The sequence below is a fragment of the Hyperolius riggenbachi genome, chromosome 7 (genome assembly GCF_040937935.1).
Source record: "Hyperolius riggenbachi isolate aHypRig1 chromosome 7, aHypRig1.pri, whole genome shotgun sequence".
In the NCBI taxonomy this organism is placed as follows: Eukaryota; Metazoa; Chordata; class Amphibia; order Anura; family Hyperoliidae; genus Hyperolius; species Hyperolius riggenbachi.
In genome coordinates this window covers 153323100-153349126 of record NC_090652.1, presented here as the reverse complement: position 1 = coordinate 153349126, position 26027 = coordinate 153323100, and the positions used below count along the sequence as shown (strand labels likewise).

The window sequence follows — 26027 nt, the reverse complement described above, 5'->3', positions numbered from 1 at the left end:
AGAGCGCAAGGATTTTTCGTTTGAAAGATATATCCTAGACTGTCTCTATCAATGCCAGGGCGTCTACATTTAGATCTAAACGTTGTAAAGACGCGTACACACGCCAGACTTTTTCAAACTACGGGTCGTCAGACCCGCACAGAGCGGATCAGTCAAAACCAGTCTTATCAGTCTGACGATAGCTTGTACTCGCGTGCAACTGTCATCAGAACCACCACCCCTGTGGGCGGGTCGAACGACCCGTAGTTTGAAAAAGTCCGGCGTGTGTACGTGCCTTAAGAGGATTTGGTGCAAGTCATGCTGTAATAAGGGGAGGGGGCTGCATTGGCCATGTTGATAGTGAGGCCGGTGCAGTTGGTGTGGACGGTGCATTTGGTACAGTTTATGCTTTGAAGGGTTGCTGCATTTGCAGTTTCTGCTGTAAAGAATAGTGGTGTGCCATCTATGCTGTAAGGGCCTTTTTTACGTTTAAAAACACAAGCCGCAAGCCCATAAGTTTTCATACGTGTTTTTGTAGTGTTTTATTTTCGATTTTAATTGAATGGGATCTGCAGATGCACTAAAATGCAGCATGCAGTACTTTTTTGGGGGTCTAATTCCACTAAGCCGGAATCAGGGCTGAAGCTCTGCTAATCTAGTGGCTTGCCATCCAGATCGCACTGCGGTGAAAATCTGGATGGCATGCTGCATATTTATGCAGCTCGCAGCCAAATTAGCAATTCGAGTTGCGGCTACCCAGCAGCTTAATTGCCACCAATGCAAACTGATTCTCTTAGGGCTCATTTCCACTAGGAGCCACGGCCGTTTCTGATTCAGCTGCGGATCCTAGTGAAAATAAGCCCTAAGAATCGCTTTGCACTGGTGGCAATTGAGCACCTTGATTTACAATGTAAAAGAAAGTCCTTGCAATCGCCAAAATGTGTGTTATGAAAACATACATTGTTTACCGTAAATAGGCCCTGTGTGTTTTTTTGTTTTTTACACCTGCCGAATTTATCTGCATATTTGTAGAGTTCCTTTAGTAGCATATATTTTTTTCCACATCTGCACAGAAGCTTGGTGTGAGTTTGGGATATTATGGTATCTACACAGAACAGTCTTTCTAAATTAATACAATCCTGACCTTTCTTTAGGGAACCTCTTTGGTTTCATTGTATAAACAGGACAGTTCATTTTTAGCACCTGTGATGTAATACAGTGTCTGCTGTATAAACTCATTATCCTGTGAATTTAAGCAGATCTACCCCATGAAAAACAGCAGCACATCAGAGCCAGATACCATGCATGCAGCAATTTCTCCAACATGCATGTTAAATACCTTATAAAGTAATGTTATTGTACACAACGAGTACAGGCCACGCATTATACCACAAGGGGGTGGGTTTTTCAAATCTAGTCAGATTATATATTGGCAAGTAAAAAAAAAATACAAAAATGAAGACTGTATTTTGATGTGGACATTTTGCCTCTTCGTAGAGACTTATGCCTAATGGACACCTGAAGTGAGAGGGGTATGGATGCTTTTAAACACCAGTTTCCTGGTAGTCCTGCAGATCTGTTTGGCTGCAGTAGTGTTTGAATCACACCTGAAACAAGCATTCAGCTATTCCAGTCAGACTTCAGTCAGAGACATCAGATCTGCATGCTTGTTCAGGTTCGGTGGCTGAAAGTATAAGAGGCAGAGGCTCAGTAGGGCAGCCAGGTAACTGGTATGATTTAAAAGGAAATAAATAGGTCAGCCTCCATATCCCTCTCACTTCAGGTGTGCTTTAAAGGGACCCGAACAGACGTCAAAAATGTAATGCTGACCCTACCTGGGGCTTACTCCAGACCCCCGTAGCCCATGAGGTCCCTCTGCATTTTCTGGGTCCCCTCCGTTCTCCCGCTGGCGGCTCTGTTAGCTGCGCAACCCGGCTGGGAGTCGTGCACATGCGCAGCCCATCTTTGCGCCTGTCTCGATCATGCACCAGTAGCTGTTAGCTGTCTGTGAATGTGCCGTTCTCTAAAGAATGAACAGCGCATGCACAGAACGCTCAAAGCAACAGGTGCGCAAACAGGCCGCACATGTGCAGTTGCACAAGATTCCCGGCTGAATCGCGCAGCTTACGGAGCCATTAGCTGGGAACGGAGGGGACCCAAAAGACGTGGAAGGACCTCGCAAAGGACCTTATGGGGGCTGATGAAAGCCGCAGGTAAGTTCAGTATTCCAGTTTTGACGTCTGCTCAGGGTTCCTTTCATGGAAACTTTTTCTGGGGTGACATCTTTCAGAGAAATCGGCACAATAACTGATACTTTATGGAATAAAAAAGTTAATCTAATAAAAATATATTTATAGTTATTTTATACACGTGATGTGAGGCTTATGCTATTTTTCTAACAGGCTTGCAGGAAAACCTATACTTTTAGATGACAAGCTAATGTCAGACAGATATCTAAAGGAAATTTTAGATATCTCTGCAATTAGTCAGGCCACTTGCTTTCCAGAACAATGCAACAGATTAATAATTACTGTGACCCTCTTCATAATGACTTTGTGGGAAAGCGTTCTGATATGCAAGGAAACTATTGCCCAGGATGTTGCGTAGGTCATAAGTGCCGGGAAATAAATCAGTTTTGACCTTACAGAAATGTTAGTTATGGTAACTGCAGTATTAAAAAAAATGCCTAACAGGAGCAATGGTAGATTAATAAAATAAATTAAGGTGAAATGGGGCCCTAGGAAAGGTAGTAGCTTTGGTGCCAATTTTTGGTAATCTGAAGTGGGTGATGGTCCAGAGGAGGTGGCATCTGGACCTAGATCCCTTGACACCCAATAGGGCCCATGCACCTGCCAATGTTTCTTTGTGAATTACCCTGCCCTGCACCAGGAGTACACTTTATAGTCACTGATGTATAATATTATTATAATTTTTTTGTAGGTTACAACATACCTGAACTGGCTGGTGAGGATGTCCTCTGAACTGGAGACCAATATAGTGGCAGTGGAAAGAGTTAAAGAGTATGCAGATTTAGAACAGGAGGTATGGTCCAGCTATTTGGATTCCACTTTGCTTTTGATAGTTGTCTTCAGGCTATGGCCACATTGGTGTTGGAATAGAGCCTTTTCTGCTGCGGACCCTAAACATGATTCAGAAAGGACTATGTATGTTTAGTTGTTGGGGCTGACTGAACTGTGAAGGGCAGAGCTCCTGGTAGGAGATATTGGCAGTTCGTATTTAGTATTTATTTAGCGCTGACATCTTCTGCAGTGCTTAAATATCTTGTTTTGTCATTAACTGTCCCTTGGAGGAGCTCACAATCTAATCCCTACCATAGTCATATGTCTATGTATGTATAGTGTAGTTTATGTATCATAGTCTATGTCCAATTTTAGGGGGAAGCCATTTAACTTATCTGTATGTTTTTGGGATGTGGGAGGAAACCGGAGTCCCCAGAGAAAACCTCACGCAGACACGGGGAGATCATACAAACTCCTTGCAGATGTTGACCTGGCTGGTTTTCGAACTGTAGACCCAGCGGCGAGAGTGCTAACCACTGGGCCACCATGCTGCTCAGTTGAAAGAAAAGGAACCCCCTAAACTGTTTACTCATTTGGGAGGAATAGTAAGGTTGAGAATCTCAATTTTGAAGCAGTCATTTTAAAATTGCAGACCTTACAAAATAATATATTGGGAAGAGAAACAACATGGTTAATCACACTAAGTCATCAGCAAAGGTAGCCAGCTGATGCTGACAATCACTGTAATCCTTGCTTTGTCTACCAACTCTATAATATGTACCCATGTCTATATTTTTATTTACTCCTTTTTCTTATACTTAAATCAGTAGCTGTAGCAATGTTTATAATACCAACATGCATTTTCTCTTCTTGCTTTCACCTAGGCGTCATGGGAATTGCCGGAGAACAAACCAGAGGACAGCTGGCCCCATGAAGGGAAGATTGAGTTCACCAATTTTTGCTTGCGTTATCGAGAAGATTTAGACTTGGCTTTGAAGAATATTAATGCCACTGTCCAAGGTGGTGAAAAGGTTAGTGAAAATATGTGATTGGTCGTGCGTGTATCAGAAAAGGGTCCCTGGAAAAAAGGGCGCGGGGTATAGCCGAAATTTTAAGTTTTACGCAAAACCAGATTTTTCTTTTAAGGGGTTGTAAACGAAAATTTAGTGCTAAATGGGTTAAACGGAAATGAAATGGCAAAATACCGTCTATAACAACAAACGAATTCTGAAAAGAAACGTCAAATAGCGTGTCTAACAAAACGATATTTACACTTGTATTAAGCATAGCAATGCAATGGTAGGTTTTACAGATATTTTACTGTAATTATACTTACCTGTAGGCTCACACAGATCTATCCCTAACCCCTAGACCCCCTCTTTGTTTAAATATACATAATTTAATAAATTGTATATATTACATATATTGTGCTGTAACTATACCTAACTTTATTCTCACACAGAGCCCTTCCTGTACCTATCCCTAACCCCTAGACCCCCCTGGTGGTGCCTAACCCTAAGACCCCCCTGGTGGTGCCTAACCCTAAGACCCCCCCCCCCTGGTGGTGCCTAACCCTAAGACCCCCCCCCCCCTGGTGGTGCCTAACCACCCCCCTGGTGGTGCCTAACCCTATATCTCCCCTGGTGGTGCCTAACCCTATATCTCCCCTGGTGGTGCCTAATCCTATATCTCCCCTGGTGATGCCTAACCCTAACCATCCCCCTGGTGGTCTATAGTGCACTGTAACTATACCTAACCCTCCCTCCCTTACCTATCCCTAACTCCTAGACCCCCCTGGTAATGCCTAAACCTAACCATCCCCACCGCACAAACACCCTAAACACATATAAACAATAATATATTTAATCCTTAAAATACTTCTCTACAAATAACATGAATAAAATAATTTATATATTTGTAATAGAATAAATGGCCTTAAAATAGCCTTAATATCACGTATACATTAATATTATAAATAGAGAAAAGTATATATAAATATATACAATACAATAGATAGCCTTACAATCACGTATGCATTAGAAATCTTAAAATAACAGTAATATTAAAAGCAATATTTTAGTAACTATAATCAACGCTTTATAAGTGTAAAATCAAAGTTAATACCAAAAGCGATGTATTTCTAATACAATAAGGTTGAAACCGGTATTTACGCATTATACATATGAAAACAAATTTTAAATGATCAATGAAGTGTAAACGAAAATTTCGTTGTTAATCTTTTGTAAGCGAAATTTTTAAACTAAAAAAATAAGTAAAAACTGTTATAAGCGAAATTTAAAAACGAAAAAATAAGTATAACACAAACTCAAAACGAACTTGTAAACGATATTTGTTATAAACCTTATTCTGTAAACAAAAACTTATGTTAACACGACCCCTGTAACCGCTATTTCTCGGGCGCCCTTTTTTCCTGTCGGGCGCCGAATAGCCAATATTTTGCATTGCAGTCTATGGCGGCGCCCTTTTTGTCCACTATCCCTGTGCGCCCCCTTTTTTACTAGCACTGATTGGTCGTAGGTCTCAGTAATTTTGTACATTTTGTATATGTTATATAACAATGACCTTTTTTTCATGTAAATGTTTGGCTGAGACTGATGTTTACAGTTCAAAGTTGGACAAAGGACCTGTTCCCACTAGCACAAGAAACTGACCATTTCCACATCTGATAAAGGATCCCATGTTAGTTATAGGATCAGTGCACACTTGTTAGTTTGCAGTAGATCCGTTTAATCCGTTGTGGTCAGCAGAACGCAAAATAGAAACCAGTACCATTTTTCCCTGATCGCCGGTCACTGTATTTACTGTGTATACTCGCATATAAGCCTGATTTTTCAGCACAAAAAAGTGCTGAAAAGTTAACCCCTCAACTTATATGAGGCTTAGTGGAGCAGAACGGATAGGGGAGCAGGTTTTGTTACTGGCAGAGGAGCGTAAGTATTGTGCACTAGTGATCCTGCTCTTGCCAGCTGGCTCCCTGCTGTGTCTGTGCCCCCCATCCCCTGCAACATGGTGTGCAGACTGCACTGCTCAAGACTACCTGTGTCCCCTGGCTTGTGAATCAGTGTGTGCAAGCAATGTGTCAGTGGTGCAATGATTGGAGATTCTTCCTGTGTGGCGACTCCCATCTCTCATATATATGGCGTCTTAAGACACAGCTGTATCATCCTTGGGGCACATCTGGCTATTGGGAGAGGGACTGACTTGCACTGGGGGCACATCAGGATACTGAGGAGGAGGCTATACTGAATAGGGGCTCACACACACGTCAATCACTTTTTCCTTGTTTCTGAGGGAAAAGTGGGTACTTCGGCTTATACGCAGGTCATCATATATGCAAGTATATACGGGCAACCCTTTTTTTAGGGCAAAATTGGACAGGTAGGTTTATGCATAGATCGACTTAACTGCAAGTATATACGGTACTTTTGAGAGATTAGAGCAATGCACTTTATTTAGTGCTATAATAAATGCTAATTTTATCAAAGCTTGCTTATATTTTCCGCATAATGCAATAAGGAAACAATACCACACAAATCCCTAAAATAGAAAATGAAATACCACATGAATCCTTAAAATAAGAAATGAGAATGCCATATGTATTCTTAAAATAAGTAATCAGACTTCATAAAAAGGCACAATTTGTGATTGGCTAAACGTGCTGAAATAATGTATACCTAATAACAGATTCTTTGTTAATTGATCTCACTATGTGGATATGTATTGCCTGCGATTCCTACTGAAATCCATTTTGGTGTTCATTAGTTTCCCTTCTCGGTCTTAGTTTTTCGACTATAAAATGTTCCCTATCCCAGCATTTCTTACAGTTTGCCAAGAACACATATTAAGTGCAGAGACACGCTCATTTTCTAAGCATGCATAGTTTGGACATAAGCCATGGTTTTTGACAGGAGAGGCAAGGAAAATGTGGTAATAAGGGAGTCTGCCAGGACGTGCATTTTACTGGTGGGCAGTAGAATCCAAAACGGGCAATTACAGGGATTGAAAGGGAGACCGGAGACAACAAACATGCTACTTTTATGTTTGTTCAGGTTCATTTCTAAGTACAGTATACCTGAAGTGACATGTAGGATAATGTTAACTTATACATATATCCGTGCTTGTCAACTTTTAGTTGCCTGGAGGAGTGCTCTCTCTCCCCCCTCTCTCTCTCTCTCTCCTCTCTCTCTCCTCTCTCTCTCTCTCTCTCTCCCCTTCCCTCCCCTCTCTTTCTCTCATGCATTCATCTTTTATCAAATTGCATAAATTACACATGTAGGAGACGAATAAGGAAGGCATATGCCGCAAGCAACAAGAAACCACAATCAATACTTAAAATATCATAATTTTTATTTATCAAAAATTACACACACATACTATATATAAAAGGGACAGATGGTGGTTGATCAGGCCACCGATTCCACACATATACACCCACCTCACACTCATACAACCCCCTTCTTCTATCAAAAATAGGCTGAAAGGGACAAAGTTCCATAAGAGTCCCTGTTGGGACAAATTGAATTGTTATAGAGACAGTTCAAAACCTCATGGACAGGTGGCAACAGATAGTATCCGGATAAAACTTGAGGCACAAGTCCCACTTGAATTGCAGATAGTACAGTTCAACAAACAATTGGCACGAAGCAGCTGGTAATGCAAAAAGAAGTGGAACATTTAGCCATAAGCAGCAAAGTGGAATTAAAGTGGACCCAAATTAAAAATACAAGATTTCAGAAATAAAATCTATTTTCTAAATTATAATAATTAATAGCAGCCTTTTTTCAGCTGCATGATGACAAATATAAAATATTTTACATTTATTGGAGGAACTCCTCCCTTCCTTTCATATTACTGGGACAGAATCCGACACACTGGTGGAGTAGATGGTGTCCAGCAAAGGAGGAATTGCTAATGGCTGCCACCTGTAAAACCCTAGTTGTGAAAAGAGAAGCGTGAAAAACGTACAATTAAATGCTCATAGGCTTGAAGGAGTGTTTATTTATCTTTGTATATGTCAGAGTGGTGCAACTAAATATTTTGAATTGAAAAAATGTTTGGTTTGGGTCCGCTTTAATAACACGCCAGGATCAAAGCAGCAGAGTCGAGCTTGGATAAAGGTTTCACATAAAGCCATTTGTGTACCATTCAGTCCACTGCGAGGTGGTGAATAGAAATTCACTCGTACAAAATACACAGAGCTAGCAAAGTTAAATCAATGTCAACACTAATGGTGGTGCGCGTTCTACCAACCAATCACAATTAACACAATTATACAAACTAGATCGCGCTACTGCTTCAATGAGTCCTTGCTACCATATACATGAATCAATTGTCCATAACCTATCCGGTGCGGTTTCATATATTTCTTCAAGTTCGATCGTGGGCGTTCAATAATGCTTAGGCTTCTGTGCATATACACCTCCACCACACCCTTAAGACTGGGCACTCACCCTTATCCACAGACCCTCTGCCAGATGGGTCAATTGCGCCTTGGGATACTCTTAGGCGATCCCCAGCCTTTACGATCCACACTTGAATGGTAAAGCAATTTCTTCATAAAGCATGCACCTCAAAGTAAAGCACAAAGCCTCTCATAGCGTAAAACCGTTCAGTTAGTTAAATAAAAGTTAAAAATGCACACTCACATGTCCATACGATAAAATAGCGCACAGTTTTTTGGATGGGCTCTCCCCCATATGGTGGCCGTCAGGCAGGGCTAGAAGTGAAACCGGACCTCGGAACGTCTTATCCCCCTCGCCGCTGATCCACCACGCCAATTCACTTCCTCTCAGGTGTCCCCGCCCTACTAGTTTCGTCGATAACGACTCATCAGCTGATGAGTCGTTATCGACGAAACTAGTAGGGCGGGGACACCTGAGAGGAAGTGAATTGGCGTGGTGGATCAGCGGCGAGGGGGATGAGACGTTCCGAGGTCCGGTTTCACTTCTAGCCCTGCCTGACGGCCACCATATGGGGGAGAGCCCATCCAAAAAACTCTGTGCGCTATTTTATCGTATGGACATGTGAGTGTGCATTTTTAACTTTTATCTAACTAACTGAACGGTTTTACGCTATGAGAGGCTTTGTGCTTTACTTTGAGGTGCATGCTTTATGAAGAAATTGCTTTACCATTCAAGTGTGGATCGTAAAGGCTGGGGATCGCCTAAGAGTATCCCAAGGCGCAATTGACCCATCTGGCAGAGGGTCTGTGGATAAGGGTGAGTGCCCAGTTTTAAGGGTGTGGTGGAGGTGTATATGCACAGAAGCCTAAGCATTATTGAACGCCCACGATCGAGCTTGAAGAAATATATGAAACCGCACCGGATAGGTTATGGACAATTGATTCATGTATATGGTAGCAAGGACTCATTGAAGCAGTAGCGCGATCTAGTTTGTATAATTGTGTTAATAGAAATTCACTGACATATAGCTGGAAGCAGCAGACCCTGCATTCAGCAATAGCAGAATCTCCATAGAGGGCAAGCATGAAACACATCAAACATGAACAAAGAAAGCTGCATACAGTACCAGTGTCCCGGTGTCTTGCCTGCTCCACTCAGTGATTATGTATCAAAGGATGAATCGTCACACCACCGTCATAATCATGGCGCTGTGAGGCTGATAGCCTCATAAAAGTCCTGTGTGTCCAGCAAGTCCTGTGTAGTAATTAAAGCCAGAGAAGGATTTCATCAAATTACAGCGTGTGGACAAATGCATTAATAGTAGTCCCTGTCAATAGTGTGGCCATCCATTTGCCTGTACAAAATTGTGCTCCAAATGCATCTAAAACTGGCCACTAACGGTACAATTTCTAGCGAAAAATCGTTCGAGCGATCAGACATTCTGATCGGACGAAAAATCGTTCACTACAACATCAACTAACCAATCATTGCTTCCTCTCTATCACGACCACCAAGAAAATCCAAATTTTCGTTCGACAAAAATTCATTCGGGCGACATTTTTTTCACTCGTTCATAATCGATTGTGTCCACCAATGGAGATTTATAACCAATCCGATCAAAATTTCTGATTGCTCGAACGATTTTTCGCTAGAAATTGGACCGTTAGTGGCCAGCTTAAGTATTTCCCCTTTATAATAAGAGTAGCCTATGTGGCCCCAATTGTTAAAACAAGATTGCCCCCCTTATAATTGGTGTAATTCCGTAGCCCACTTTATATTGTGTGGCCACATGACTTCCTTTAAAATCAGTATGGCCCTCTTTATAAACAGTGTAACCCTGTGCCCCCCCTTTAATGTGTGGCATCTGCTGGCTAAAACTGCAGAATGTATGGGGGCTGTGTCATGGGGCTGTATTCTTGCTCTTTGTATATTTTAAAATTACATCACCATGAAGGACACATCACAGTAACAAGATTAGTGTATAATCCTGATTCAGAGAAGATTACACAAAATACCTTTAGCAAAAAATAAAAGCACATCCATTGTTCAGGTACTTTATCACAAAGTGTCATTTGGACACAATTACATTTAACTTGGATTTAGAATACAAGGGCTTTGTGTTCAGGGACTACTGCATTGCTCTGCTGAAAGCAAGCTGCACTAGGAAAAGGTTCAGAGTGATTATAGGATGCAAAGCCAGAGGTGTGATATTGTGAATGTTAAAATTATGAAGTGTTTGCTTTGACCTTTTTGTTGGCTTTGTAGATTGGCATTGTTGGGAGAACAGGAGCTGGGAAGTCGTCTCTCACACTTGGATTGTTCCGCATCAATGAAGCTGCTTCAGGAGAAATTATTGTAGATGGCTGCAATATAGCAAAAATTGGTCTGCATGACCTTCGATTCAAGATTACAATTATTCCACAGGTAGGTACATCTACAACATGGTTCATCCAATTGTACCAGTCAGTGAAGGGTTGGCAAATGCGGTGAACTTGTAAATTCTTGGAAATCTAAGTTGTCTACTTTGACCAAGTTCATCAATAAAGAAGCCTTCAAATGCTGTATTTTTAAATTTCTTTCCATCTCTGGTAATAGCTTACTAATCATCGCTTACTTTTTTATACAGTAATTTTGTTTTTGAGCTTGGCTACTACATGTATCTGTAGGCAATCACTTGTCAATGGTGGAAAATCCACAGAAGCAATTTGTGAGCTTCAGTTTGGATAACCCTTGTCTATCAATTATTGGAGAGCCCCATTAATGAATCGCATATCCATTTTAACAAGGGACCGTTAGACCTCTTCCCCACTTGTGGTTGCATTTTCAGCAACTCAGTGTATGGGATTCAAAAGGACATGAAAAGTTCATAGACTGCACTGTCTTCCATCCATGCTTTGTGACTCACCGCTGAATCACAACGCATAGTTGCATGCTTTTTTCCGCACTACATTTATTATAAACAAATGGAGTTGCAACCACATTGCATAGAATAGTGTAGCAACGCAGTGCCCTATGTTGCATCGCCCACCTGCATTGCAGCTAGCAAGAAGTGGGGAAGAAGTCCTATTGTAAAAGGCTATGTTGTTCATCCTCTTAAGACACTGACTACATCGAATTTCAGAATAATTAATCTTCACAGGAGATGCCACCCTTAGGAAGCAAAGTGGGAGCAATCTATTTTTTTCGTCTCTGACCCCAGAGTCTAATAAATCACATGATCGCTGCATCAATCTATATGAGGAGAGTGGGACAGCCACTTTTTTTACCTACTGTGCCGGAAAATAGATTTTTACAGGAGAGCACCTGCAGTGTGAATAAAAGAACTAACCCGCATCCATGCGATTACTACAGTATGATTGGATGTTTGCTGTTGCTATGCCCTTACCTAGCAACAGCAAACATCCGGTCATGCTGCACTGATCCCAGGAATGCATGTTGGTGCTTTTACACATGCACTGCAGGAGCACTTTTCTAACACTATTTGCAGGGCACAGTGTGAGTGAGAGTGGTTGTCTCTTGCTCCTAATACTAGATTGATGCAGCAGTCATGTGATTTTAAAACTTGCTGTGGGATTGGGAAAGCAAAAAATAGATTCTTCCACCACCAGTGCTTTCCTGGGTGGCGCCACTATGAAGTTGGACTATTCTGCAGTCCAACGCTGTCAGGATTGTAAGGGGACACAGTCTTTCAGACACATTAAACAAAATGACTAATATAAAAAGACATTTTGCAATCACTGTTTATTATCTAAATGGTTATGTGATTCACTAATGGAGCTCCCACATAATTGATAACTGTGATAGTTGTCCTGCAGGGGGGCCCAGAGCTGTGAGGGGCCCAAAGTACTAACCTTCCCTTCCTCTGATACAGGGGAATATACTTCAGATCAGGTGGTTTTGTGGCTTCACATGTTCTGGGTGTGAAGATCATGATGGCCACATTTATTCTAAGACCGTAAGATGAGCCCCAAGGCCATGAAGGGCACCAAGGGGGGGGGGGGGGGAGGGAGGGAAAGGGTGTGAACATTGGGGGGCCCCATCAAAGTTTCACTGGAAGACTCCAATTGTAGTTACGCCACTGGTTGTCCTTTAAATGCAGTGCCATTTCAGGGGGTTATGACATTGTAGAAACGTGTGTGACTGATAGATTGACAGCAAGTTTGTTTCCTTAGAGTAATGATATGTGTTCACCTTTTGCATCTTCCTATTAGGATTGAGTTTTATAACAGAATATGGAATACCCCCACTAAAAAATTGGTTACTAAGCGTCTTGCATTGTAAACCTATTCTGATGCCAGGAGACTTTTTCTGATAGGAGTAAACCCTTCATTCCGTCCTTGTGGCTGCAGTGGTGAAAGGACATGCACATTGATGCACATTGTATTGTAAATGCCTTATATTCTCCTTTTGTGAAGTGCTGATTCTTGGGAAATTTGCAGCATTGTATTTGGGGGCTCATTTATTACATTTATTATTTATTGATGTGCCCATTTGTATTAGATGCATGTGTCTTTTAGATTATTATCACCTCTTTACATCATGAACTTTGCCTGACTCCCCCCTGTATCACCTAATCCCATGCACGCCTTCAGGACTTCTCAAGAGCTGCTCCAACACTATGGAACTCCCTACTTCTCTTCCCCCCCCCCGCCCCCCCCCCCCCCCAATTAGGGTTTCCCCCTCCTTCAAAATCTTCAAGTAGGCCCTCAAAACTCACTTTTTACTCTGGCCTAACACCCCCCCCCCCCCCCCCCCTCACTAGTGCTCTAACCTGCAGCCTCCCCTACTTTTGTGTCCCCTCCTCTCCTTATAGATTGTAAGCCTTTGGGCAGGGTCCTCCTCCTTATGTCTACCTGATCACGCACCTCCATTACCGTACACCCATCCTATGGATCTGAGTGAACTCAGCTTGCTAATCTCCATGCTCCCATCCAGTGACTGACTAAGCATTACCTTGTACTCCTACTGTGTGATCTGGTTTTCATGTATTGTCTTATTCTGTATGTCACCCCTAAATATTGTCTGTAACCTTAACTAATGTATAGCTCTGCGTATTAAGTTGGTGCTTTATAAATACAATAAATAATAAATAAAATAACTGCTTACTTAATTTTTTTTTTTTTAACGTTTTCTTGTTTTTGTTCTGCATCTACTGTAGGACCCAGTCTTGTTTTCGGATCACTCCGTATGAACCTTGACCCCTTTGAGAAGTACACCGATGAACAGATCTGGTCTGCTTTAGAGCTTGCTCATCTTAAGAACTTTGTTTCAGGTCCTTCCTGACAAGCTCAACCATGAGTGTTCAGAAGGTGGAGAGAATCTCAGGTTAGTGGAAGTGCCGTTCTAGTTGCTTTGTAAACACACACCATCTGTACTAAATATTAGACTTCACGTTGATTACAAATGAATGCAGGTTGTCGGCATTGCTGTCTGTGGATATCCACAGCAAAATCTCCACTCACAACCAGCATAGCTTTTGATTACTTGAGATACGCTTTATAGTTATGTTTGTTACTAGCATGAGGGCATTCTGTATAGGTGCTAGTGGATAATCACTTCAAGTGACAGAGAATATTTGTTCATACATGCCATACATTTATATGTAATGTTCCTTCCTCTGCTGAGGTCTCCATAGTAATATACAGGATTTTCCATAGAAAATGTAAGGGATAAAGGTACCTTTTTGTAGTGTTATTAACGGTATGAGTGAGTACTGTGTCTGTAGATACTCCTTTAGCGCCCATTCACACTTAGAAGCGCAAAAACACAGGCGAGTTTTGCCGCCGTTTTGCGGGAGTGATTTTTTCTGCGATTTCACCTGGAAAAATCACTGGACAGGTGCAGCGATTTCTCCGCGATCGCGTTTAGCGCTTCTATAGCACTGAAACGTGATCGTTTGCGTTTCGTAATTTTGGCCGATTTGCGGCAATTAGCACAAATCGCCCAAGTAAGAACGGGTCCATAGGGTTTTATTACACTAGCGCTTTCAAATTATAGGCCCCATTCACACTTGAGCGTTTTGCTTGCGATTTTGGCAAAACACTCAAGTGTGAATGGGGCCTATAACTGGTCACAACCTGTAAACAGGGGTTTAGCTACCCATCCCAGGTTATTTAGCTTAGGTAGACAACCATGTACAGGCGGTCCTCTACAAGCGGGGTTATGTGAGCAGGTTAGGCCCTGGAGTTTGTAAGCTGCTGAGTCATGGTGTTATGCATAGAGAAACGTGGACAATGTTTTACTTTTGGACAACTCTTAATTTAAGACATCTAGTATAAACAACGTTCTTTGGTTGTTTTTCAACATGCTTTTAACTTATTTTAAACTACTTACTAAAAAATAAGCGGTAAAAAGTCATATTTTGTACATGGAGAGAGTTTTGTTTGTATGTATGAAATATTGTAACTCGAGTTGTTTAAGTAGGGAGCTGCTTGTAATTCTTACACATGCAGCAAAGACAAATGCCCAAGAAGCTGCAATATCACCAGAGCAAGAAAGTCTAGCAGAATGTATCTTCTTTCCTATTTGCTGGATAGTGTACTGGTCTTGGGCTCTGAATCTGACACAGGGCAGGACCAGGCATGGCTGGATTTAAGGCAAGGCCACAAAGGCCATGGCCTAGGTCACCAGGAAGCAAGGAGTGGGTAGTGGGCTGGCACATTAAGGCAGTTAAACCGTAAAAACATGTAAAGTAGTCCCAAACCCAGTTTGCGGCTGCCCTGCTTCCAAAAGAGCAAGCAGTGGAGCACCACAAGGACAGCACAGAATGGGGGAGCACAGGACCAGGGAAGTACACAGGATGGGGGAGCACAATAAGAGAGCACAGGACCAGGGGAAAAAAAAAAAAACAGGTCAGGGTGTACACAAGATGGGTGGTGCACAGGAAGGGACAATGGGGGGGGGGGGGGGGGGGGGGGGGGTCCAGGTGGGTGTTGGTGACAGTGAGACTTTTGCAGTAAAATGTCCAAATCCGGCCCTGAGACCAGGGTTCGAATCTCAGCTCTTCCTATTCAGTAAGCCAGCGCCTATTCAGTGAGGAGACCTGGGCAAGACATCCTAACAGTGTTACTGCCTATAGTGCGCATCCTAATGGCTGCAGCTCTGGCACTTTGAGTCTGCCAGGAGAAAAGCAGAATATAAATGTTCTGTGTCTTGTTTATTGGATTTCAGAACGGCAACAATAGGCTAGGAAATTTGTATACAACTAGTTTCCGTATAAGAGTTCAGCCTGAGCAATGAAACTGTGCAGCACTGATTTGTGAAAGACAGAAGCTGAGTGACTCCAAAAAGGAACAGTAACAACCTGTAGTAGCTGAGATCCGGACGCTCGTAGCTCCTCTTTTTGGTCCTGGGATGCTCTCGATCCGTCGGAGGAGGATCGCTGTTTGTCACATGACATACAGCGATCTCTCAATGGTTTAGAACGCCACTCAGGATAGGGGCAAGGATTGCAACTGCTGGATCCCGGTGAGGTAAGTAATGTACAGAGGCTTTATTTTTTCCCCCTGCATTTAAGGTCTAAAAGCACAGAAGCAAAGAAAAAAATTGTGCCTCTTTTAGATTCTAAAATGAGGAAATAACCATACTGCCAGTTGATTTATAGACTGATGCAGAGTAATAGATTGACTATATTTGCATTTCTCCAGCATTGGCCAACGACAGCTGGTGTGCTTGGCAAGAGCTCTTCTTCGAAAGACCAAAATCTTGGTGCTAGATGAAGCCACGGCCTGCTGTAGACCTAGAGACAGATGGGCTCATTCAGTCTACAATTAGAAAAGAATTTGAAGACTGTACTGTTATAACCATTGCTCATCGACTGAATACAATCATGGATTACACAAGGTATAACTGGGTATTTTTTAAAAATTGTATACTTTTTCGGTTTTCTCTTCCCTGTCCTGTGCGGTCTCACCCTAATATAGTAGATATCTGTATCTACAGTATACCTTCTCTAAATGGTACAATCCTGTGGTTTAACTTTGTTATATCTGTTATAGGACTGGTGCACACCAAGAGTGTTCTGAGCATTTTTAAAGGCTTGGGGGGGGGGGGGGGGGGAGAGACGCTAATGAAAGTGAATGGGATGGTGCACACCAGAGCGGTTAATTTTTTCCCCAAATGCAAACCCGGTCTTGCAGCATTTTTGTGGTTTTCTGAAGTGTTTCTGCCTCAATGTAAAGTATAGGAAAGTGGAAAATTGCTCTGAAAAGCGCTAGATCAGATAGATTTTCCAAGCGTTTTTGCTACAGAAGCTGTTCAGTTACAGCTTTACTGTAACGAAATATAAAATCTGCTACACAAAAGCGCTCCAAAAAAACGCTAGGCATGTTTAGAAAATCTCTCTAAACATGCCTAGAATCGCTCTGAAAAACCTTCAAAACCCGCTAGTGTTTTCTCATCTGCTAGCGTTTTTGGTGTGCACTGGCCCATAGTATTTACAGATTGGCTTGTGAGTGGGACTGAGTGTAAAAGCCAACAATTAACCACTTGCCGACCGCACGCTTATACCGTGCGTCGGCAAAGTGGCAGCTGCAGGACCAGCAACGCAGTACTGCGTCGCCAGCTGCAGGCTGATTAATCAGGAAGCAGCCGCTCGCGCGAGCTTCCTGTCACTTCACGGCGGGGGGCTCCGTGAATAGCCTGCGGGCCGCCGATGGCAGCTCGCAGGCTAAATGTAAACACAAGCGGAAATAATCCGCTTTGTTTACATTGTACGGCGCTGCTGCGCAGCAGCGCCGTAAGGCAGATCGGCGATCCCCGGCCAATCAGCGGCCGGGGATCGCCGCCATGTGACAGGGGACGTCCTGTCACTGGCTGCACAGGACGGATAGCGTCCTGTGCAGCCCGGATCACTGGGCATGACAGGTAGGAGAGGGAGGGGGGGAATTCACCGCGGAGGGGGGCTTTGAGGTGCCCCCCCTCCCCGCAACTAGCCTGCCCACCAGAGCGATCAGACCCCCCCTGCACATCATCCCCATAGGGGGGAAAAAAGGGGGCGATCTGATCGCTCTGCATGCCCGCTGATCTGTGCTGGGGGCTGCAGAGCCACCCAGCACAGATCCCATCAAACAGCGCTGGTCCTTAAAGGAATACTTAAGTCTAGAAAAAAAAATGACATTTACTCACCTGGGCATCCTCAGCCCCCCGAAGGCTGGATGGTGCCCTCGCAGCCCCGCTCCGATCGTCCTGTCCCCGCCGGCGGCTACTTCCGGTTCGGCGATAGCCGCCGACAGGCTGGAACGCAGCTGATTTTCCGCGTTCCCAGCCGCTGCTATCACTCTCTATGCTGCTATAGCGTGTATATATATATAATATACGCTATAGCAGCATAGAGAGTGATAGCAGCGTCTGGGAACGCGGAAAATCAGCCGCGTTCCAGCCTGTCGGCGGCTATCACTCTCTATGCTATAGCAGCATAGAGAGTGATAGCAGCGGCTGGGAACGCGGAAAATCAGCCGCGTTCCCAGCCTGTCGGCGGCTGTCGCCGAACCGGAAATAGCCGCCGGCGGGGATAGGATGATCGGAGCGGGGCTGCGAGGGCACCATCCAGCTTCGGGGGCTGAGGGATGCCCCAGGTGAGTAGATGTCATTTTTTTTTCTAGACTTAAGTATTCCTTTAAGGGGGGGGGGGGGGGGGGTAAAGGGGGGTCCTCAAGTGGTTAATAGGGAGGGGAATATGGTTAAGCTAAGTTATGAGGGGTGGGAACTATAAAGCTGTACTTTTAAAGTATTGGGATTTTCATACTCCTTTTTTTTTTTTTTTTCCCCTCTATTTAGGGTGATGGTCTTGGATCGAGGGAAAATTGTTGAGTTTGATTCTCCAAGCAACCTTACTCAGAAGAGAGGAAGTTTTCTACAATATGGCCAAAGACTCTGGATTAGTGTGATTATATTGTTACATGAGCAAATTGTTTCTATAGAGAATCCAATGAGGACTGCTTATAAAGAAGGTGTTATGCCAGACTTCTGTTAAACTACCAGGTCCAACAGACATACACAGAGAAGATTGTAAACTCTGAATTTTTATTTTCTCTCAAGGATAAGGACATGTATATTTATGTGGCTGCAACTTTCAGGCTCTCTCCATATAGTCCTAGTTTGCCTAAAAATCTTTATTTAAATATTTCTACTCCATAAAGGCTAGTTTTCAGTGTGCACTACAGCTAATTTGTTGCATCATGGCATGCAGCAGTATGATCGCCTACATCATTCTAACATGCTACCAAAACATCCCTGTCTGCAATGACTCCTCTGTTTCAAACATGTTCCTGGCTAGGACACCAGATATTGCATTTTGTTTTAGGCATGATACTCCCTGTCCTCTCTGTATGCCATTTTGTTTTGTTTCTAAATTCCAAGAGTATATAACAGGCAAGTTAATATGCAGTATTACTTTTTGAACTAAAAGCACTTATTATATTTTGGAGTGAAATAAACTCCAAATATATATTTGTATTTAATTGAAAGCAGACGATGGAATAAAATCTTATTTATTGTGTCACTATTCTAAAGCTGCAGTAAAGTAAAAACATTCTGGGCAATGCCAACTCCAGCCAAAATACTGCTTTTTGCAGACATGATTGTAGCTCTAAACCAGTTCAATGGGACAGTACAGTAATTCACACCAACCAATGAAAAATAAGTGGACCCTATCCTTTGGTTCTGTGTGTGAATACATCTATAACTGAAACAGCAACAAATTTGAACAAAATATAACCTCATTACAGTTTATTGGCTCCTGCCATCCTGTCAAATGTAATACTGCTATGTTAGGTGTACAGGAAAATTCAGTGCCGTAGCAGTAGGGGATTCAGAGATTGTGACTGAATCGGGGCCCTTGGGCCAGAGTGGCCCACTAGGGGTCCTCCTTCATTCATCTTATTAGCTTTTTATTGGTGCTATGCTGGCAATGAACACCTCTGTGTGTTTGTGTGTATTGCATAATGGTAATCCTTAACTGTTTCCTTTCTCTAAATACACCTCGCTGACACTGCAGCTGTCCTTGGTAGGTTTTGGGGCTTCATATCAATAGAGTGCATGGGGCCCATGTGAAATTTGCACTGGGGCCTCAAGCCCCGTTGCTCTACAGGAAAATTCCCATGTTCCTGTTCAGTACCACTTACAGTAGTTTAGGCCATGCTGCCCAAGCCATGCTAGCATGGGACCCCTAGATGATACTGTAATGAAGACTTTGCAGAAGTCTAACGCACATGTTCCCTCTGATAGCCGCAATCAGCAGCAAACTTGGGCCTAAAGCTACTGTTGCTGCCCTGTGTAATGCTTTCCAGTTTTGATTTCAAATTTGGCTACACAGATACAGGAGGCCTGCAATCTCTTTAATATCCAAAAGTATATTTTTGTGAATACTGGTTGGTTGATCCTGTACAGATGCAGAAATCGCATATTCCTATATAGCTCCGTATTTTTTTTTTTGTATATACATCTGTACAGGTCTTAAAATCTGTACATTTGCAGTTTACCTCAGTATTCATGCTGGTGACCTGCCATGGTATTTCTGCCATACATTCGTAGCACATAGCCTATATTTTGGAAAATACAACTTGTCAGTAGCTCTTGAACCAATAGGCTAAATAATATCCTTGTCCTACAACTGACTCGCTTTTTATGGGTTTTACCCCAATGCCATATCTCAGCAAACCAGAGATACAGAATGCAGCTAAATGGGCACTTAACGTACTACATCAGACACTTGGAATCCTTTATTCTTTTCACATCTGCAAACATGGGTCTACTGCATGGCAATATATCAGTAGGTGTGTGTATTTTGTGCTATTTGATAAGACTGGGGAGTCTCCTAATTGGTTAAATGCTATGAATCGTTAAAAAATAAAACAAAATGGAGAACACTGATCACCTATCTGGCCCGGGCCTTACAGGACCTTCCAGTGTCTTATGTGCCGTATTTTTGGTGGGCGCTGCATCCTGTGCGATATTTTTGATGTGTGCTGCATTTGTTGCCTACAGAATCATACTAAGCTCTCCAACCCATCCTCAGGTGACATAAATATTAAGGTTGCATTCCTGTACTCACATATGTTACACTAATACTTAATTTCAAAGGAAACATTTATTCATTTATTTTTTATTTATTTTTGGGGGGGGGGGGGGGGGGGGTTGTTTTGTTACCTAGAAAAAGCCGTTCTTTTAATTCAAAATTATGACCGGGAACTATCTTAATTAATTTATATTATGTTTATTTGCTTATGTAGTAACAAATGGGAAATGGGTCCATCTGCCACAGTCCATTTTGAAAGAACGGTCTTGCTGATGTCTTCAGGGTTAAGTAGATTGAAACAATCAATGTACTGACTACTGATAATTGCACAGCAATAAATCACATAATGTAATCGTATAGCTGTTTGGGAATATGGTGACTGTATTTTTGTCCTATAATTCTCAGACTACAGATGGATCCCACAAGCATTGTTGCAAATGAGTGTGCATAGGTTAGTGGAGGAGGGTTGGCTTTGGTCAGGTTTAGGATAGTTAAGCGATTTCATTAAGGGTTAGACCGATTTAGGGCGGCGTTAGTATTGTCAAGTTTGGGTGGAAGAGTAAAAAAGGATAAGGTTTAAATTAGGTGGAATGTAAGAATTACTTTTATGATGTTGTCAGTGAAATAGTTAGGGGTTAGGTATAGGGTTCAGGGTACTGCTTTTGGTTTTGGTTAACCTCCCTGGTGGTATGATTATTTCTGGGTTTCAGTGTCTAAAAAAGGTGCACTTTTTTCACACGCTTTTAGACCCTAAAAGCAGGAAAAATTTACCGCAGTGAGATCTGCAGCAGCCCCTGCACTTACTTTCCTGGGACCCAGTGCTGCAATTCTCCTCCTCTGGGTGGCGCTGTTGCCCAACAGTGAGATTGCTGTCTGTAGTCATTACAGCAGACGGCAGAAGTATGGTTGCCAGGGTCTGGATTCTGAGGGGAGGAGAGTTGAAACACGCTGCACTGTAGGCTCTGCACATACCTCCCGGCGGCCATACCAAATCAGGCTTGGGATTACCAATAGCCAATCTCTGTGGGTCCGATCTACTGAGCAGGCGCAGGAGACTTGCACCTGCGCAGTAGAGCAGAACCGAACGCGAACGGGTATTTCCGCCTATTTTGGAGCCAAATGCCACTACTGCGCTGGAGCTGGGAAGGTAAATATTTACATCCCCGCCAATCAGGGAGCTCGATCACTGCCACCGTGGGATGGAGGACGACGGGGGAAGCCTCAATTAGGATCCAGAGGCTTCCCCCTACAGAGGTGAGTACCCCCCTGGGGAAATTTTTTATGTTACAGGTTCTTTTTAAGCTAAATTCAAAAGTACAACTTTTCTAACCCAAAATCACTTCTTCATAATTTCCGGTGGTTGTTTTGGAACAGTCACCGTACAGTCATGCTGCTCCAAGCCACTTCATGGGGGAAAAGGAAGACACACGCTGCACCCTTTTTTTTGAGACTGCCTCTGAAGCTCTTGCATTAGCCATAGTCTTCAGGCGAGAACCTTCTGCCTTGGAGATAACTAGAGGGAAGGCCAATAATGTCAAGGGAACAGGGCCGCTTGTAGTAACAATGGGGCCCCCCGGCAAAATTAACCCAGGGGCCCCTCAATAGACACCCCCCTACCAAAAAGCCGCAGTAGAGGCCCTTCCCCCCCCCCTCCCAGGGCCCCTGAGCTGGGCCAGGTGAGATGCTACTCTGCTGAAGACTCTGCAGGGACCACAGGGAACAACATTTAAGTTGGAGGGGTACATCTTGGGGGCTACTACAGGCTCTGGGGCAATTGCCTCCTTTCCCTCTATGGTAGCACCGGCCCTGCAAGGGAAATTACTGAACACTTAAGATTGTCCTTGGCTAAACCAATTGTCCGTGACAATCTTGGTCAAAAATCTTAAGTGTGTATATAGATTTAGGCATTAGTGGTTAGGTAGGGGTAGTGTTAGGTTTAGGTATTGTGTGGGCTACACATGGAATGATTTTTACAAGGATCTAACAAATAACTTGCTTTCCAGTTGCTTAAAAATAGTTTGCAAAGTAATTTCTTTTCTACCAATATGAGCATTTCAAAATAGAATTAACAGGCATACTTTCATTTTGTGTGTGGCCGTCTTTCAGGACAGGTGTGTTAGGCTGGGTTTGGTGATTTATAATAGGTCAGTCGAAGAATACATGTACTTGTAGCTCTGTGTGCTCCAGCAGACTAAATCCATGCTTTTGCTGCTGGTAGAGCTACATCAATCTGAATGTAAAAGTCACAGGAGACTATGAAATCTGTGACTTTATAGTCCTAAGAATTAAGACAGAACCTCTTCATGTTACACAATGCTTGGTCTTATATGAGAGTCTACAATGCATTTACAGTATGTAACCTCACAGAGTGTTGTCTCCAAAGCATATAGGGATCCAATGCACACAAGTCCAGTGGGCTCTTGCTTTATTTGTAGCACAGCTCTTGCTTCCATGCGTGTTCCTGCCGCCACTTTTTTTTAATGCAACTTTGTATAATTGTGTTCAGGTAGTTATTTAAAGCATTTGTGGTTTTCAGGGCTGTATTGCAATATTTAAGTTATTATTCTGGTCAATATAATCCAATTTTTTTTCGTGTGCCATGCCGAATATCCGTTTCCTGTCGGTCTGTCTGGTTGATAATCTGCTGATTACTTGTCCGCTCAGCAATGTCCTGTCTAACTATTATGGCATAGGTTCTTTTCGCTACAAAACTGACGCTCAGAGGTTCTTCCCTTTTTTTGCTACTGAGTAGCATTGCACTTTTATACTGCAATATATACATATATATCCTCTATATTTGTACTTTCAATAGTATTTCAAGACACCAGCATATTTACTGTACTCAGAGCACTTTTTAGGTCACTGGGAACTGAAAATTCAATTTTTTTGAACCGTAATAAAAGGGAATCTGTTGCTTCTAAGTCCATCAACGCCATAGATAGTACCTTTCCTTATCACTTATCAGAGACAGCAGTTTTGTGGATTGATAACCAGCTCATGATGATAAAGCCTCTAAATTATGGTTTGGCTGCATTGTCACAGCTATATTGGCTAACAAATGGGCTGCATTTGTTGACGAGATGAGGGGTAATTTTCCCAGGAAGGCTACATACGTTCAGAATAACAATAAAATGTTCAGATGCAATTGTAGGGTGTATATGTAAAAATGTAGTTATTAAAGCATAGTACTAATGATCCGACCCATGTTATTGTAAATCAAGGCTTTAAAATGTTAAACATTGTGATCAGAAGCTAGTAGAAGCATCCTCGCTGGCACAGAACTTTGTCTCACAGTGATCAGGTGGTCGAGAGCTAATGAAAACTGCTCCTGACTGATGATTGTACATCTGGAAGTGCAAAATGAAAAACTCTGTTCCTTAAAGGGGTGAAAGCCTTTGGTCCCTAATGAGCACAACTCAAATAAAATTGTTTAAGTATGTGCCTTCTTCCCCTTCCCTCTAGGCTGCAGGTATAATGTAAAAAAAAAAAAAAAAAATCCCTAAATAAGTTTGATTTTTCTTTGGGTAGTTATGTGACCATTGTTGAACTGCATGGAATCCCCCTCTTGTACTATCCTGCTTTGTAGGAGGGGAGGAGTGGCTGAGCTGCCTCTCACACCCTCCTCTAATTAGGCTGTAGAAGGGGAAATGGATAGTTGCTCAAACTTTCTCTGGGGTGAGTCTAGTGGTGGACAGTAGGGTACAGTCTGGATAGGGTGGCTGTTGGAAACTGCCATTGACTGCTACCCAATCAATGGAGGACTACAAGAAGTAGCATTAGTCCCTCCCAACCAAAGGAATCTAGGAACTTTTTCAACACCTTACTACTGCCTAGAGGGAAGATAAGAAGACAGTCTTAGTAAAAAGATTTGCTGGAGAGGATCTTCAAAGGGAAATCAAAAGTTTTGTTATAAAATTTCCATAAACCCAAATCACTGCTGATATAATCTTTCTGTAAATTAATGTTCTTAAAATTGTCATTCTATTTTGATCTGAAGCCACTGGAAACGTATTAATATTGACAGTAACGTCAAATAACACTTTCTTTGCTACAATCGCAGTGGTATTCTGCTTGGCGTATAGACTTTCCCTAAACTCCCGACTTGCTGCATTAGTAAGTAGCTGCTAAGAATAAAAGCTATAGTCACTTATTTTTAACCTTCACAACTCCATGGACTATCAAATTTTAACAATCCTATTGTCAGTTTCTATCAGAAATACAATGGAATGACTGTTTTATATGCAAAAAAAAAAAATTGGCAAGCAACTTTAAACAGGTCTATAAAAAAAGGGTGTTGGGTAAAGCCACTTTCTCTTTACTCAACCTTTCTCTCACAATAACCCTCCCTCTATCCATTCCTAACATTAACCTACCTCTATCTAGATCTAATACTACCACCCCCCCCCCCCCCCCCCCCCCCCCCCAATATGTAGAGCTCAACTGATTTAAGCTTTAAAAGGTGGACGATTACTTTAATTACTGACACACAATTGAATGCTGTGTAGTAGAGAGATTGCCAGCAGCATCTCTGGCAGTGTTCATAAGCCATGTATTCTCTTAACCTGCCAGCATGGGCCTGAAGCTCAAATCTGTTCTGGTTTGACTTCCCCAAGGAGCTGTAAAACTAACTAATGGGTGAACAGAAATATTTGTATTTTTCTGCCTTGCTTTACTGTATCAAAACCGTCAGAAAGTTAGTGCTGTGCTTTAAAACGTTCATGAAAAGTCAAGCTTCTTAAAGCATGCAATTCGGATGCCTAAAGAGAACAATTGTGACTTTGTACAGAGATATACTGCATGTGACACTTTGATGACTGTCCTATAACCAGAATTGATGCAGTTACTTTTGTTTATAGAGGCTAGTGTTTCAGATGCAGAAATAGTAGCCTGCCTTCAGGAATTTGTGTCCAGTTATTGCCTTTTTTGTCCATTCTCTGAAAATAATTTTATGATATAGATTTCTTGTCAAAGTGGAAAGCATATCTTTAAGTCTGTAGATTTTTAGAGGCTTCAAATGTTTTATTTTTGTACATTTTCAAATCACAAGTTATTAATTTCTCCAGCACCAAATGTTGCCCATGCTTTGCTTTAAGCTATGTTAACAAATGTGATTGTGATTCATCCACTTTTTAAAATCGAACCTTTTTTCCTCATGTTTTTTCATTTTCTGTAGAACATTTAGAAACGTTATTCTGGGCAGCTAATGCTAGCTGTAAACAGTAGCTTATGCAGGAATTTTCTATATACTTTTAGCAGGTCAGTGCTTGCAATCTGAATACATACCTAGTGCTTTACCAATAAACTCTTTGGTGCTATCTAACTCGCATATCTCCTCAGCAGACAGTGAAATGAATGTCTATTGCCTTTGGTCAGTAATGCAGGTTGACCACTCCACACTCCAGTTGCAGCTGGACTCAAGTTCCCATCATTCACAAGCAGCCACAGACAACAAATAGGCTATGATAGGGATATTGCAGGGTTTGAAAGTAGTAGATGGTTTAACCCTGCAGTCTGAGAAACCACAACCACATACTATTACATACATGAACAGGTCATACACATGTCAGAATGTTTAACCCGGAACCCAGA

The 26027-nt window shown here is 42.4% G+C and overlaps 1 protein-coding gene across 1 annotated transcript in view; it reads left to right on the top strand.

Annotated features, from left to right (window-relative positions):
• Positions 1–18926, top strand: part of ABCC1 (ATP binding cassette subfamily C member 1 (ABCC1 blood group)) — a 303768-nt gene extending 284842 nt beyond the window's left edge. The window contains 9 exon segments of the mRNA XM_068244766.1: positions 2920–3021; positions 3884–4030; positions 10688–10846; positions 13581–13593; positions 13596–13672; positions 13674–13747; positions 16069–16150; positions 16152–16264; positions 18200–18926. Coding sequence (XP_068100867.1) covers positions 2920–3021; positions 3884–4030; positions 10688–10846; positions 13581–13593; positions 13596–13672; positions 13674–13747; positions 16069–16150; positions 16152–16264; positions 18200–18395 — 963 coding nt within the window. The 3' untranslated portion in view covers positions 18396–18926.
• The last annotated feature ends 7101 nt before the right edge of the window (positions 18927–26027 follow it).